This window comes from Tamandua tetradactyla, chromosome 9 (genome assembly GCF_023851605.1).
Source record: "Tamandua tetradactyla isolate mTamTet1 chromosome 9, mTamTet1.pri, whole genome shotgun sequence".
Lineage (NCBI taxonomy): Eukaryota > Metazoa > Chordata > Mammalia > Pilosa > Myrmecophagidae > Tamandua > Tamandua tetradactyla.
In genome coordinates this window covers 31,292,717-31,309,807 of record NC_135335.1, presented here as the reverse complement: position 1 = coordinate 31,309,807, position 17,091 = coordinate 31,292,717, and the positions used below count along the sequence as shown (strand labels likewise).

Sequence of the window (17,091 nt, the reverse complement as noted above, 5' to 3'; positions counted from 1 at the left end):
CGAATCCCAAAGCAAGCAAAAGGAAAGAAATAACAAAGATTAGAGCAGAAATAAATGAAATTGAAAACATGAAAACAATAGAGAAAACCAATAAGACCAGAAGTTGGTTCTATGAGAAAATCAATAAGATGGATGGGCCCTTAGCAAGATTGACAAAAAGAAGAAGAGAGAGGATGCAAATAAATAAGATCAGAAATGGAAGAGGAGACATAACTACTGACCTCACAGAAATAAAGGAGGTAATAACAGGATATGATGAACAACTTTACGCTAATAAATACAACAATTTAGATGAAATGGACGGGTTCCTGGAAAGACATGAACAACCAACTTTGACTCAAGAAGAAATAGATGACCTCAACAAACCAATACAAGTAAAGAGATTGAATTAGTCATTCAAAAGCTCCCTAAAAAGAAAAGTCCAGGACCAGACGGCTTCACATGTGAATTCTATCAAACATTCCAGAAAGAATTAGTACCAACTCTCCTCAAACTCTTCAAAATAATCGAAGTGGAGGGAAAACTACCTAATTCATTCTATGAAGCCAACATCACCCTCATACCCAAACCAGGCAAAGATATTATAAAAAAAGAAAACTACAGACCAATCTCTCTAATGAATATAGATACAAAAATCCTCAACAAAATTCTAGGAAATTGAACCCAGCATGACATTAACAGAATTATACATCATGACCAAGTAGAATTCATCCCAGGTATGCAAGGATGGCTCAACATAAGAAAATCAATTAATGTAATACACCATATCAACAAATCAAAGCAGAAAAATCACGTGATCATCTCGATTGATGCAGAGAAGGCATTTTACAAAATTCAACATCCTTTCCTGTTGAAAACACTTCAAAGGATAGGAATACAAGGGAATTTCCTTAAAATGATAAAGGGAATATATGAAAAACCCACAGCTAATACCATCCTCAATGGGGAAAAACTGAAAACTTTCCCCCTAAGATCAGGAACAAGACAAGGATGTCCACTATCACCACTGTTATTCAACATTGTGTTGGAAGTTCTAGCCAGAGCAATTAGACAAGAAAAAGAAATACAAGGCATCAAAATTGGAAAGGAAGAAGTAAAACTATCACTGTTTGCAGACGATATGATACTATACATCGAAAACCTGGAAAAATCCACAACAAAACTACTAGAGCTAATAAATGAGTACAGCAAAGTAGCAGGTTACAAGATCAACATTCAAAAATCTGTAGCATTTCTATACACTAGTAATGAACAAGCTGAGGGGGAAATCAAGAAACAAATCCCATTTACAATTGCAACTAAAAGAATAAAATCCCTGGAATAAATTTAAGTAAAGAGACAAAAAACCTATATAAAGAAAACTACAAAAAACTGCTAAAAGAAATCACAGAAGACCTAAATAGATGGAAGGGCATACCGTGTTCATGGATTGGAAGACTAAATATAATTAAGATGTCAATCCTACCTAAATTGATCTACAGATTCAATGCAATACCAATCAAAATCCCAACAACTTATCTTTCAGAAATAGAAAAACCAATAAGCAAATTTATCTGGAAGGGCAGGGTGCCCCGAATTGCTAAAAACATCTTGAGGAAAAAAAACGAAGCTGGAGGTCTTGCGCTGCCCGACTTTAAGGCATATTTGGCCACAGTGGTCAAAACAGCATGGTATTGGCATAAAGATAGATATATCGACCAATGGAATCGAATAGAGTGCTCAGATATAGACCCTCTCATCTATGGACATTTGATCTTTGATAAGGCAGTCAAGCCAACTCACCTGGGACAGAACAGTCTCTTCAATAAATGGTGCCTAGAGAACTGGATATCCATATGCAAAAGAATGAAAGAAGACCCATATCTCACACCCTATACAAAAGTTAACTCAAAATGGATCAAAGATCTAAACATTAGGTCTAAGACCATAAAACAGTTAGAGGAAAATGTTGGGAGATATCTTATGGATCTTACAACTGGAGGCGGTTTTATGGACCTTAAACCTAAAGCAAGAGCACTGAAGAAGGAAATAAATGAATGGGACCTCCTCAAAATTAAACACTTTTGTGCATCAAAGAACTTCATCAAGAAAGTAGAAAGACAGCCTACACAATGGGAGACAATATTTGGAAATGACATATCAGATAAAGATCTAGTATCCAGAATTTATAAAGAGATTGTTCAACTCAACAACAACAAAAAGACAGCCAACCCAATTACAAAATGGGAAAAAGACTTGAACAGACACCTACCAGAAGAGGAAATACAAATGGCCAAAAGGCATATGAAGAGATGCTCAATGTCCCTGGCCATTAGAGAAATGCAAATCAAAACCACAATGAGATATCATCTCACACCCACCAGAATGGCCATTATCAACAAAACAGAAAATGACTAGTGCTGGAGAGGATGCGGAGAAAGAGGCACACTTATCCACTGTTGGTGGGAATGTCAAATGGTGCAACCACTGTGGAAGGCAGTCTGGCGGTTCCTCAAAAAGCTGAATATAGAATTGCCATACGACCCAGCAATACCATTGCTAGGTATCTACTCACAGGACTTAAGGGCAAAGACACAAACGGCGGTTCCTCAAAAAGCTGAATATAGAATTGCCATACGACCCAGCAATACCATTGCTAGGTATCTACTCAAAGGACTTAAGGGCAAAGACACAAACGGACATTTGCACACCAATGTTTATAGCAGCGTTATTTACAATTGCAAAGAGATGGAAACAGCCAAAATGTCCATCAACAGAAGAATGGCTAAACAAACTGTGGTATATACATACGATGGAATATTATGCAGCTTTAAGACAGGATAAACTTATGAAGCATGTAATAACATGGATGGACCTAGAGAACATTATGCTGAGTGAGTCCAGCCAAAAACTAAAGGACAAATACTGTATGGTCCCACTGATGTGAACGGACATTCGAGAATAAACTTGGAATATGTCATTGGTAACAGAGTCCAGCAGGAGTTAGAAACAGGGTAAGATAATGGGTAATTGGAGCTGAAGGGATACAGACTGTGCAACAGGACTAGATACAAAAACTCAAAAATGGACAGCACAATAATACCTAATTGTAAAGTAATCATGTTAAAACACTGAATGAAGTTGCATCTGAGTTATAGGTTTTTTTGTTTTGTTTTGTTTGTTTTTTTTTTTACTATTATTGTTACTTTTATTTCTTTTCTCTATATTAACATTCTATATCTTTTTCTGTTGTGTTGCTAGTTCTTCTAAACCGATGCAAATGTACTAAGAAACGATGATCATGCATCTATGTGATGATGTGAAGAATTACTGATTGCATATGTAGAATGGTATGATTTCTAAATGTTGGGTTAATTTCTTTTTTTCCGTTAATTAATAAAAAAAATGGTTAAAATGGGAAATTTTGTGTTACATGTCTGTTACCACAATTTTTTTTTTTTTAAACTAGGAAGCAGACTGCATCCCACCGGGTGGGGGGGAGAGGAAGAGGAAGGAGGAGCAGCGAGGGTGGGCTGGGTGCAGGTCAGGGAGGGCGGCCAGTGCAGGAGGTGAGGGCGGGCCAGGCGCGGGGGGGCCTGGGAGCAGCATTGCTGGTGCTTCACGCATTTCCCACATCCTCTGCCCTTTGCACGCACACACACAAGCACACGCACACACGCACGCACGTACGCACGCATGCATGCACCACTTCCAGCAGCCAGCACCCATACTCCGGGGAGCCCGAGTCCTTTGGCTGCTGGAACCTGCTCTGCCCTCCCCAGGAGCGACCCTTACTGATGCCAGATAGACACACCCAGCCCCCTCCCCCCTCGGGGGGCCTCTCTGAGCACGTGCAATGCTGTCTCCCACGGGGTCCCTGGGGGTTTTGAGCTCCAGTTGCCCACAGGGGAGACTTTGAGGGGGTGTGGCGCCTTCCCTGTCCCCTCTCCCTATTGGTGCTGCTGGGGGTCAGCTCACAAATGACCCACACTGGATTTGGAGCTCTGGTCTTGGACCTTGCCTCCAGGGCTCCGGCCTCAGAGGACCCTGGCTTTCCCCTGAGGGAGGTGGGAGCCCTGGGAGGCGCTAAGCAGAGGCAGGAAGAGGGCTGCGTGCATTGTCTGCTGAACGTGGTGGGGTGGTGGGGTGGGGAGGGAGAGGAGTCAAGAAGGAGCCTCTGTTTTCGGCAGGAGATGGTGCTGTTTCCAGAGAAGGGCAACGGGGAGGAGCAGGATACAGGGCATTGGGCTGGGTCTAGAGTCCCATTTGGGGTGCGTCAACTTTGAGATGCCCCTGGGAGCCCTGGCAGGTGGAGCCCTGGGGAGAGGCTCAGGCTGGAGATGGGAGAGGGTGAGCCTTCTGTAGAGAAGGCAACTGGACTGCAGGGATGCTGAGCTCTGTCCTTCCCCAAGCGACGAGGGAGTGGGGACAGGTGGCCGGAAGCTGGGGAGGCAGGTAGGACTCTAGGAGGGGGTGCGGCTCAAGCAGTGGCAGGGGCAGGTCCAGGCTGGACACGTGACTGAGATGGGGGTCCCCAAGGCAGGGTTGCTAGAGTTCAGCTGCCTAACCGTGGCCTCGAGGGCAGCCAGGTCTATGAGCTTGGATTTCACCCTGCGGCCCCGGGGAGCAGAGGGGTGACACGTCAGAGTGGGGCTGGGGCGGAGATGGACTGGCTTGGATGAGTGAGTTTGGGGGTAACAGCAGCGGCTGGGACAGGAAGAGGGGGAGGGGCCTGTGGGGGGTGGGGGGGATTAGGAGGGGGACATTTGGTCCTGGGGCTCCAGGAGGGCGTTGGGGTGGCAGGGAGTGTGTGCAATAGGGGCTGTTGCTGTGGCCTGGCACCTTGAGTGTGTGTGAACTCAGGGTGCTGGTGGTGGTGTAAATCAGGGAAAAGGGCCGTGGGGGTCGGTGGGGACTGAGGCACTCTGGAGGGCATGGGCCCCGAACCTTAGTTGCTGGTCAATGTAGGGGCACGCAAGCCAGGCCCAGGTGGCCAGACATAATAGCGATGGCAAAAACGACACTCACCTCACTGATGCAGCCGGCTCCACTGCCGCGACCTCACTGAGTTGTGAGGAAGGAAAATAAGCAGAAGGGGAATGGGGTTTGTGACGTTTATTGGGGTACGTGGGGAGGGGGACAGGGAGGGATCGAGTGCAGCCTGAAGGAGGGGCTGTCTGGGGAAGTGCACCCCAGGCAGCAGGAGCAGTGCATGCAAAGGCCCTGGGGTGGGAGTGTGCCTGGGGTGGCAAAGGGCCCTGAGGAGGCCGGTGGGTCTGGAGAAGAGTGGGGAGGGGAGGGCAGAGAGGAGCAGGGCCTCGTAGCCCCTGCTGAGGACTTTGGCTTCTACCCTGAGGCCGGCGGGGGCCTGGGGAAGGTTTTCAGCAGAGGAGGGAGGTGGTCTGACTTCGCTTTGAGCGCAGGGGCAGGGGCGGGTGACCACGGTGGAGCAGGCCGGGGGGCGGGGGGCAGTGTGTGATGGTGCCGTGGGCCAGGCTCCGTGGACAGCGGAGGAAGAGAGGGGCCCACATTCTGGATGGGCTTCGGAGGGAGAGCAAAGGATCCACTCTGGGGGTGGTCAGCGGTGCTAGTATCACCCGTTTCCAGGTGAGAACACTGAGACACCAGTAACAAGCTCAAGGTCACAGTTAGTGGCAAAAGTCGGTATTTGTATGGGAAGTCTGCCGCTTCAAAAAGCTGGCCGCAATTCTTTTTAAGACTTTAAGGGCTGTGTGGAACACACTGGACCTGGCTGTGCCTGGGTCCTCGCTAACCAGCTGTGCACTGGTCTGGGAATGTTGGCTGGGTCCCCTCGGGTCTTGAGGGCAGGTGGGGGGAGCGATGAGCAGATCCAGGGAGCTGACGCACAGCCGAGACCTGCTGGGTTGTCCAGAAGCTGGGCAGAGGTGGCTGGGTTGAGCATGCCAGGCCAGGGGCTGTGTGGGCAGCTTGTATGGGGCTTTCACAGTGACTCGGGGTAGGGGAGGAGCCAAGAGAAAAGACAATCGGGATGGGGAGGATCTACCCAAGGCCTCATGGCTGGGATGTGAGCCCTAGCCATGGGAAAAGAATCCCAGAGCGAGAGAAGACTCCTGGGTACACATGGCTATATACAGGTCCATTTGTGTCCAGGCAACTGCATCCCTGGCCCAGGGCATGTCTTGGACTGTGAGAATCACAGCTGACAGATTTAACCCATATACATTCCATTAGCCAGGACTCCTAACTTCATGACACAGAAACTCATCTCCAACAGGCTTCAACAGAACAGCAGAGTTTACTGGCTCATATAGCCAAGGGGTAGGCTTCAGGCACAGCTGGATCCAGGTGCTCACATGATGTCATCAGGAAGTACTCTCTCTCCTCTCTGTGGGTCTAGTTCAGTGTAGAATCGCTTTCTTTGTTGTAGACTGCATTCCCTCCATGGTGACGAGAGAGGGGCAGCAGCTTCACGCTCACATCCTGCAGCTCAGCAACCCTTGTTCCCAGTGGCTGCAGAATTTACCAGCCCAGGGAAGGGGGTCAGCCCCCCTGAACCAGGTGGAAGGAGGAGGAATGGAGGTAGGACAGGTAGGCGCTCCAGGCCCCTGCCACCCTCACGTCGCAGAGGGCTGGAGAGCTGGCAAGGCCTGAGCGTGCACACCTGTGACCCGCTGGGGATGGTCCCCTCCCTGAACCCCCACCTGACACCTCCACCTCCCACTTGTGACTTGGGAATGATGATGACGTGCATGCAGGGGAGGGCGATGACAAATAGGGCGCAGGGAGCGTCCAGGAGGGGTCTGTGGAAGGGACTTGGGCACTGTGGGCTCTGGACTCTCTCAGATCTGATGTCAGCATCCCATCCTATCCTGCCACCTGGCTCCCACCCCAGGGCAGATTCTGAGTCTCAACCGCCCTCCTGGGGAGGGTTGAGGAGACCCCGAACCACAAATATGAAGTCCCACCTGGGACCAGAGCTGGAGCAGGAGGTGGACCTGGGGCCGGAAGTCACCAGCTGCTGACACCACCTCAGTCCCCTTGCTCAGCAGCTGGGATCCCCACAGGCCTGGCTAAATGCCCCCCTGCACGGGTAGAGGGTGGGCTTGGCGCCAGCCTCAGCTCCCTCGCCCCGACTGGCCTCGACCACGCTTGGGGACCCTGGGGATATCACCTCCCACCTCTGGGCCCTGGTCCACCAAGAAAAAACGGGGTGCTGCTTCTCACCTTGCAAGGGCTCATAAGGGTTATCTCATTTATCCTACAGCAGACCTGTCGCCCGCTAAGTGAGGGTCCTCATTGTCTGTCCCCACCCCACTCTGTGACAGCCCCGATTTCCCAGAGGTCTCTCCTTATGGCTGGATGTCCTCCTGGGGACAGTTGTGCCTGGAAGACTGAGTGGGCGTGGGTGCGGCGGGAAGGCTCTCCGGGCAGGGAGGGGTAGCAGCAGGGCGGAGGCGGAGGTGTCAGGGCCGGGTATCGTGGGGAAGTTTGAGCAGCCCGTGTGCGGAGCTGCCTAGGACAGAGGTGGGCCCGGGCGATGGGCAGGAGGGCGCTGGGGCCACAGGCCTGGCCAGATGCCTTGGTGTGGGGCTTCTAGAGTGCTGGGCCCTCTAGAACCAGCTGCCTCAGTGTTCCCACCCGTGATGTGGGCCCACCCTGGGCCCCCACCCCCACCCTCACCCCCTTCCGGCCACCCGGAGATCTTGTCTGGGCTTATCAGTTGTGCCTCATGACTCTGGCAACCGTCTCTCCTTATCGGCAGCCCACCCGGCCGTCCATGGAGGTGGAGGAGGGAGGCAGCGGGGGATGGGCTAACACCCCCACACATGCACTCAGACCCCTGACTCCTAAGGGCCCTGTCCCGGTGGGTGCAGCGGCCCTGCCCTTCCCGCAGGCACGAATCAGTGGCGACCACGCCTCTCCCACGCGCTGCCCAGTACTGGGGGCTGGGGCGGGGATGAATCCCTCTCTCCCCACTCACTGTCCTCTTCCGTGAGGGGTTCCCTGAAGCTGCTGCTCTTCCCTGCAGTCCTTAAGCCAGGACAGAGCAGTACTGGGAGGGACAAGCCAGCCATGACGGCCCCGCTCTGAGCCTCCGTGCCCTGTTCTGGCAGCACCGTCCTGGGCCTGCACAGGACCTGCTCTGTAAGGGGAGACCTAAGGCTCAGAGAGGGAAGGGTCTTGTCTGAGGTCACACAGCAAGGCACAGGGAGGGCAAGTGGGCCTGGGGCCTAGGCTTTGGCAGGCAGAAGGGGGCATGGAGGGCCAAGGCCTGCAGAGGGAGGGGTCCTTTTGGGGCAGATGGAGTAGTAGAAAACCGTGGGGCCTTTACAAACTCAGGCTCAGGCCAGGGAAGGCTGCTGTGGGGAACCCCAAAGCCTGGGTGGTGGGATGGGGTTGCATTTTCCTCCACCCCAGTGGCTGCTGAGAACCAGCTGAGATGCTGCTGATTGCAGGGTATCGTCTACCCCATCGTCCAACTTGAACATCTGATGAGGAAGCAAATTGCTTTAACTCATGCCACACCCATTACACAACCATCCAGCGCAGGGTCCACCCATGCCCACCTGCCACCCTGAGGTGCCCTACCAACTTCTGCTAGAGGCTCCCTTCCCTGGGCCTGGCATCCATGGCCCATCTCAAGCAATGTCTGCTGAGCCCTGCCTTGCAGACCCTGCCCAGCAATGTCTGGTACCTGGCACTGCAGACCACTTTCTGCACCAGGCTTCCTGGCCTTCCTCCTTCCTGTCTGGTTGTTCTTTCTCTGTCTTCTTTCAGGACTCCTCTGTTGCCACCTGAGACTTAAACGCACATTCCTCACAACTCTGTCCTGGACATTTTTTTCTTCTCTGGTTCCACTCCCTCGCCGTGGGTCTCACTTGGCCTCCTTAGCCTTCTATGTGCCAATCCCCCTGTCTCTGTCTTCAGCCCAGACTGATCATCTTAACTCCAATTCATGCAGCTGTCCAGGGAGAGGCTTTCCTGGCCCAATTTTGCACGAGTGCCAGAATTTGGGCTTGAGAAATCCAAAATCAAGTTCATTAAGGTTTCTTGCCCAAACTTGCTCTTTCTGCTGGGTTCCCATCTCTGCTGGGAGCCTCAAAATGAGCAGAAGCTGGTTAGTCATCTGGATTTCTTCTCCTTCCCTGGCCTGCTGATTCCACTTCCTAAAGCATCCCCAAAGCTGTCTTCTCTTCTTCTCTCTACTGACCACCCTGGGCTTAGCTCAGACCTCATCCTTTTACCTGGGCTTGCTTATGGTATCTTTTCCTTCCTGGTCAACCTGCCCCATGTTTCTCCCTGTTGGCCCATCCTCCAGACTTTCAAAAATGAAGCCAAGCAGGTCATATGTGTTAATGATAGTGGTGGTGGTGCTGGTGACGATGGTGATGGTGATGGTGGTGGTGGTGATGGTGGTGATGATGATGGTGGTGACGGTGGTGGTGATGATGGTGGTGACGGTGGTGGTGATGATGGTGGTGACGGTGGTGGTGATGGTGGTGGTGGTGGTGATGACGGTGGTGGTGACGGTGGTGGTGATGATGGTGGTGATGACGGTGGTAGTGACGGTGGTGGTGATGATGGTGGTGACAGTGGTGGTGATGGTGATGGTGATGGTGGTGACAGTGGTGGTGATGGAGATGGTGGTGACAGTGGTGGTGTGGTGATGATGGTGGTGATGATGGTGGTGGTGAAGGTGGTGGTGATGATGGTGGTGACAGTGGTGGTGATGATGGTGGTGACAGTGGTGGTGATGGTGGTGACGATGATGGTGGTGGTGACGATGATGGTGGTGGTGGTGATGATGGTGGTGATGGTGACAGTGGAGGTTGTGGGAGTGGCAGTTGCATGTAAGTATCTGGCTCAAGAGGACCAGGGAGGGGTAGGATGAGGCCCTGGAGCTTGCTCTGGGCTCTAGCACTGGAACCCTCAGAAAATTTGGACTTCTGATGCCTATTCCTGCAGCTCTAGGGGAATGTTCAGTTTCTGCCCCCATCTGGCATGCTCTCATAACTTATCTTGCTATAGCCACAGCCAGAAGCTCTTTGTGGGTACTCTTGCCCCTGGAGGGAACTCAAGAGACAGGAGTGAGGATGGGATCAGCAGAGTCTTCTTGGGAGGGCAGGCAGGACTGGGGCAGAGATGATGTGCTCATCATTGGTGGCGGGCACAGTTTGGAAAATGCAGGGTGGAAGGGGGAGGAGGGAGCTGATTAGATGCCAGTGCTCCCTCTGCAGGTTGATGTCTGACAGCTTGACATCTGTACCTCCCATCCCTATCCAAGGGGGGTCCAGGGTACATATTTGCTCAGGGCTGGAAGCCCAGGCCTGAACTTTCCAGGGGCAGGGATGACCCAGCAGTGTGTGGCTAGGGGAAGAACTGAACTGAGAAGGAGGTTGACTATGAGGGACAAGAGAGAGACAGAGAAAGTGACAGAGACAGACATGGAGTCAGAGACACAGAAGCAGAATTGGGGAGGGAAGCAGAGGGGTATGAGAGGTATCAGAAAGGAGGCTTGGGAGAGAGGCAATGGTTGTTGAGCGACTGCACAAATGCTTTCAAGGGCCCAAATGATCTCTTCCCAGGGTCCCTGCCAGGACTCCCCAGCAAGCCGGGCCCCTGGACCCCCCCATCACTCTGCGTTCCTGACCCCATCAGTCACCCCTGATGGGGCTCAGCAGGGCTTGGGCGAGCTGACTGACAGGGTCCCTCTGGGGAGGGAGTCACCTCCCCTCTCCCACGGAGCCACATGTGGGCTTGGGGAGCAAAGGCTCTGGCCGGAGCTGAATGCCAGGGTGGCAGTTAGCAACCAGACCCCAGACCTGGTCCTCCGCAGATGGCAGAGGGTCAGGGCTGAGCCTGTGGTGTGTCTGAGGGACGAGACATGTGGCCGAGCCTGGTCCCCTTACCCAGCCCCCCAGGTCAGCCTTTATCTGGAGCTCCAGCTGTGGCCGCGGGAAGTGGCCGTTTCTGTCGGCTACTCTGACTCCCCCATGGAGAGTGTGGAGGGGAGATTGAGCAATACCACACCTCACGGTGCACAGGGAGCCTCCAGGGGATGCAGGCCACGTGACCTCTGACCTCCTGGACCAGGGAGGGGGCAGGGGCAGCCCTGAGGGACCCCCGTGTCCCATCCTTGCCCTGATGAGGCCCAGGCAATGGGGACAGGGTGAAAAGTGCAGAGTAGGGATTTGGGGTCCAGGCCACCACCTGCCCTGCATCCAGGGAGCACGGGTTCCTGGGCTTGGCAGGGGCGGGAATCTTTCTTTCTCACCACTTCTCACACTCAATGTCCAGAGAGGACCCAGGAAACAGTAGGGGCTAAATGAATGTGGAATGACCAAATCTAGCCCTACGCTAGATTCAAGGTCCATCTCCCCCTATGCCGAACCCTAAAACCTTTCCCCAAATGTCCTTTTCCTCCCCCAGAGCTCAGCCTGTACTGCTTTAGTCTCAATCCCAACCATCATCAATACTGGGGACCTTCTTCCAACCCCTGAGGCCATGGCCCCTCTAGGTCAACTTGGCCCTTGTCCCCTCTCCTGCCCCTTGACTTCTGGGTCCTTCACCGGCCCCCTCAGGATTGAAATCAGCCATGTGCACAAACCCTTCCTGCCTGTGCCCTTCAGAGGCTCTCCAAACCTTCCCCCCACACTCTGGGACCAGCCCTTCAAAGCTTCCAGCCCCTGCCCAGCCTGGTTCTGCAGCTGCCCGCTGGCCACCCCCCACCCTCTCCCCAGCTGACCTCTGGAAGATGAGAGTTGGAGGCAGAGGGTCAGTTGAGCCTCCTGAAGGGAGCACACAGCCCCCCACCCCAGCCTCCCCTGGCTGTTGCCCCCCCCCCCCCCTCCACCAGCAGCCAAATTCTAGCGCTGGCTTTGCTTGGGCTAATTAGCGGCTCCACTGTGTTATCAGCTAAACGCTAATTACTCTTTCTAATCAGGGCTGCCTGAGTGGAGATTCCTTGGAGGTGCAGGGAGCAGGGGGGTGGGGGGAGGCTGAGGGCCAGGAACTCACCCCTCCTCATGCCAAGTGGGCACTCCTGCTGTTCCCTTTGCTGGGAACTTCACCCTTTCTCCCTCTGGCAAACTCCTACCCTCTCTTCAAGACCTTGCCTAGGCAGCCCCTTGGCAGGAGACCTCGGCCACTGGGGGACAGACAGGGCTGGACCAAGGACTGGCAGCCACCAAAGCCAAAGGTCCTGCATATGCAGAACAGGGGTGGCCTGGGTCTCCAGAAAGGACCCCTGAAATGCTACATCCCATGTGGAGGCTACCTGGGCAGAGGTGTGTGTGGGGGGGCAGGGACTGGATCAACTGTATGTAAGCCTGGACTGAGAGGGGACTGAGAGTGTTCTGGGGCCACTGGATGGGGAGCTTCGGGTCTCGGTGTGCTTATCTGTAGAATGGGGTGATGAGTGATGGGAGATCCCATGGGCCTGACCACCCCTCATGGGACAAACGTGGGGCACCACCCTGGGCGCAGCTGACCTGACACCCTGTTTTTACCCCACCCACATACAGACACATCACAGATGCACACAGCCGAAGAAAGGCCCTCCGTAGACACACACACAACACACCAACACACTCACACGCTCTCACATACACATGTATGTACATCAACATGGACACAGAGAGGAGATACTTGATGTACAATACAAATAAGCACACATATATATGCCCATACATACTCCCCATGGCCCGACACAGATACACAGACATAGAGACATGCACAGACCCATCGCGCACGCACATGCACACACACACACATACACACTTGGAGCCAGGACAGGGGGCCGGGGAGAACAGAAGCTGCCCCTTCTCCTCCCACAGGCCCTCAGGCCTTCCCGCTTACGAGGCTTTATCTATCAAAAATATATTAACCCAGGAGCCTGTTTCCATCAGAGTCTCAATTCCAGGGACATTTCCAGATAAGCCTTATCTCGTGGCTGGTGCATTAGCCCTGCTGGTTGGGGGCCTGCCAATCACGGCTGCCTGTCCTGGCCCAGCCTGTGGCAGGGTGCCTGGCCCATGACTTCATTCCGTGTGGGCGGGCACTGCTGTCCCCCCCCCCCCCCCCCGCCACGCCCCACCCTTTGGCCCAACGCAGGGCCCAGAGGGCATGCCACTTCCAAGGACACACCTAGGCACTGGGGAACAGGGGTGGGCTTTGGACTCATGCAAAGCTTGGGTTCACAGCCCAGTTCTCCCTGAGGCCTCAGTTCCCCTGTCCCATCTGTACAATGGGCACAATGCCACCCCTTCCTCCTTTGGGGTGGATGTGCAGAATAAGCGTGTGCCTGAGCCCTCTCCTGTAACATTTCCAGGGCCTAGGCTAGCTGAGGGCTCAGGTGTCCCCCTGATGGTGCAGTCGTAAGCTGCCCACCCCTGTGCCTTGGTTTCCTCCATCGGGGCCTCCTTCCCTAGGCTTTGTGGAGGGTGGTCTTCACGTGAGGGAAGGGGGGAAGAGCAGGGTGAATTGGGGTCCTCATCTGGAAAGAAATGGCCTGCACGGGATCATGCTGGGGCTGAGGCTGCCTGCATCACTTCCTGAGCAGTTCTTAGGCCCCTAGGGTGACCCCGTGCCAGCACTGTGCGAACCTGTAACTTGCTGAGTCCCAGAAAACCCTGCAGGGCAGCTGCTTTCATTTTCCTCATTTTATAGATGGGGAAACAGGCACAGGGACTAGGGAACTTGCCCAAGGTCACACAGCTGGCAGTGGGGCCAGAATCTGAACCCAGGTGGTCCACCCTGTGGACTCCCCAGTGTACCCCAGATTTAACTCCCACCGACTGGCCTAGCACCTGCTCCATGCCCTCAGAGTGGCTCCAGTGGGCACTGGACCCCATGTGGAGCATGAAGAGAACAGAGGGTAGAGCGAGGGACACACAGTGGGTGCAGGCCAGGCCCTGCTCAGGGCTTAGCCCCAGGACACCCTGGCCCCATGTGCAGGGACCCCTGTCGGTGCTGTCAGGCCCGTTCTGTGAAGGTTCCTGGGAGGGAGGGGCTGGCCTCATGCCCCGTGATCAGGAGGAACTGGCCTTGCTCAGCCCCCTGCTTGCTGAGGACTTTGGGGCGGAGGGACAGGGGTGTCATCGTGTAAGAGGCAGAGTTGAGGGAGATGAGTTCCAAACCCAGCTCACCCCACCCCCATGGCAGCTTCCCTGTTTCTTAAGGGACCCAGAGCCCACTTTAAAGGACCATGCAACTCTGGGCATGGACAGTAGAGAGGTAGCCCCCCTGGCACTGGTCCACACTGGTCCAGGTTGCTGGGTTCAAGTAAGACTCTGTGCTTCCCATGGGCAGAGCTGTCTTCGGTCAGGGGGCAGGACTTCTCTGTGCCTCAGTTTCCCACTGGTGAGTGGGGTGGTTAGAGCTCCTTCTGCAGGGCTGGGGTGAAGGTTCAAGGAGAGGAACTACTGTTACTACTGTAGGTTATTCTCACCGGCATTCATTCAGGTGGTGGTGGGTTCTGGGAGCAGGGTAAGTCCCTAGGCAGGCCTCCCCCCGCTCCGAGTGGAGATGAGCCGAAGCAACCAGCAGCACCAGCACCCCCAGCTGCAGCTAACACTGAGCAATCCCTGGTGCCAGTGCCCTTCCCACAGGATCCCTGCAGAGGGGGCTGAACTCAGAGCAAAGTGTTCACAGCCTGGCACAGGGTAGGGGGCCAGCCACTCACCTGTCTCCCACCCGGGTGTCTGTGAAGGTCACTCAGAGCTGCTGTCTTACCCGCTCTCCAGACAGCAGGGCCTTGGCCTTCTGCTGGTGCCTTTAGTTGGGGCTGTCGGGCGCCCCTGCCGTGCATGGGGACTGTGAGGCTCCGTGGTGTCGCTCCCCGTTTCCTCTCAGCCTCAGCTCTGGGGCTTAACCACTCGCAGCCATTTGATCACAACCTGCCCCCGTTAATACTTTTAATGCCATTTTTCTAAATTAAAGCATAATGTACTGATCACCGGGATAAAAGGGAGGCCTCTGCATCCGTCTGGAGGCCAGAGAGAGAGCCCTTTGAACATCTGTTCATCCTGCAAATGTCTTTAAAAGCTCTGATTTCCCTCAGTCAGCTGGTTTCCCCCATTTCACCCTTCCCTGAGTATCAGACAGCCCAAGGCCAGCGGGGTGGGGTGGCCCATGGGGCTGGGGCTGTACGTGAGCTGGGGGGTGCTGGGAGTCCTAGCTTAGGGACAGGGCAGTGCCCACGCTCCCTGAGGCCGCAGCAGCTGCTGCCGAGGGGCACGCTCTCCTGGCCCTCAACTCTGACCTGTGTGCAGGGGCCCAGGGCCTCCTGGTATTCAATGGAAGGGTCTGCCCTGGTCCAGCACCGGGGTTGTGACTGCAGGAGGTAAAGGGGTGCCCAGTCCCACCTGTTGTCAGTCCTTACGGCTTCCTCACCATGGCCTGACTCAAGCCACATGGTACCCTCCCTGGATGCGACTGTCCTGAGCAGCCCATGCTCCCCTTCAGGCCCAGGAGACACTGTCTGCCCACCCCACCTGGCCTGGGGACCCGCACACCCTGGGTGCTCCCGCTGCTCATTGGGCTTTGAGTTTGGGCCCCTCCCCTGGTGGCTCCTGTGGACAATCTCTGGGGGAACAGACCTAGGAAGGGAAGATTTACCCAGTCAAACCAGAGAGAGACACGCCAGAAGAGCCATGGGACATTTATTTGCAGCTGCCAAGTGCCCAGCGCCTGGGGCAGGTGGGGTTGGCCTGCAGACAGCCGACTGCTGGGGGACACGAGAGACACTGGACACTTGGGCACCCACTCCTCCCGCTGCGGCCTCATTCCTGGTTGGCCCCGGTGCTGAAGCTCGCAGTCCCTGGGAGGGTGCCGTGGGGCAGAGGCCTGTCCATTGGGACAGGACCTCCTGGCCCTTGGCCTTGGGGCTGCCTGAAGGGGCACAGGGGATGCAGGGCGGGCCCAGGCTCATCTGGCTGGGTGCTGGGCCCAGCCTGAGCAAGGCTGCGCAGGCTCAAGGAGATTGCACCATGCGCTTGTTCCTGTCGAAGACGTAGCGCTTGAAAGAGAGGCTGAGCAAGACGGGCTGTGCAGGCTCAGGCTGCTCGGTGCCTTCCTCTTCTGCGGCCACCTCCCCCCGGCCCGCCCGGCCCCGCTTCTTCACTGCCGGCGTCAGGATCTTCCTGGACTCAGGGCTGAGGCCACCTGTAGGGCACAGAGAGGCAGCTGTGGTCACTTGGCCACACCCTGGTCCCCGGGCTCCCTGCTTGTGCCACCCTAGGCCCAGTCTCCACAACACCCTCTTAGCCCGAGCCAGGACTGCGCCCTCTCCTGTCTCCCTAAGCAAATACCTCTCCAGGCCTAGGAGTCCCACGCTGCCTCCAGAACGGCACCTCCTCCACTGCACCCACCCACGCAATTCTCCGGTCCAGCACAGAGCATAGCACAGCGCTTCCCCCAGACTCCCTGCCCTGGTCCACCCTCCACGCAGACCCTCAGGGATTGGCCCTGCATGGGTCTGACCACGGTCCCCCTGCTCCTGATGCTCGGCCTTGAGGCTCTGTGTGCTGGATGAGCTCTGCGGATGGCTTCCCGGCCCCCCATACCCTGTGGCTGCTGGCCGGGCCATCTAATGGGGTGTGGCAGGAGACAGGAGGATGGGAGGAGAGCTTGGTGGGGTATTTACCCTCCGGTTTCTGTCCTCGGGCCTGGTACAGCAGCTGTTTTCAAGCCCTGCCCTGTCGGTTCCTTTAGCCCTGGGCATCCTGCAGTGCAGACCCATTGTCCTGCTCTTTCAGGGGAACCACATTGGGGCAATCTGCTTCCTGTGGGGACCCTGACATGCCCCCGCTCCCGGGTCTCATCGCCCTCTGTCTTTGTGGCCTTTTCCTGTGGGTTCTTGTTGAACCTGCACAGGCCTCTACACAGGCTGGTCCCCTGGTCTCCACACCCTCTCTCCTTCTCCTTCCTGAGACATGGGGCTCCAGGGGCCTTTTCTCTTGCATTGATGAGGAATCTCTGGGTGTCAGACTGGTGCAGCCCTAGCAGGGGCTGGCTGGTAAAGCATCTGCTCAGGCTGGCCTCTGGGAGCACAGTAGGAGTGGGCAGATGCCACAGGAATCTTGGGAGCCGGCTGGCCGGGCTGTGGTAAGGTTGAGGTGAGAATGGCAG

At 55.1% G+C, this 17,091-nt stretch overlaps 1 protein-coding gene across 3 annotated transcripts in view; it reads right to left on the bottom strand.

Annotated features, from left to right (window-relative positions):
• Positions 1-15,607: 15,607 nt before the first annotated feature.
• Positions 15,608-17,091, bottom strand: part of EEFSEC (eukaryotic elongation factor, selenocysteine-tRNA specific) — a 348,015-nt gene continuing 346,531 nt past the window's right edge. For 2 of the 3 annotated variants that reach the window (XM_077116351.1, XM_077116353.1), the window contains exon 7: positions 15,608-16,125. In XM_077116351.1, coding sequence (XP_076972466.1) covers positions 15,935-16,125 — 191 coding nt within the window. In that variant the 3' untranslated portion in view covers positions 15,608-15,934. The remainder of the gene's footprint in view (positions 16,126-17,091) is intronic. The other variant, XM_077116355.1, reaches the window with a different exon arrangement.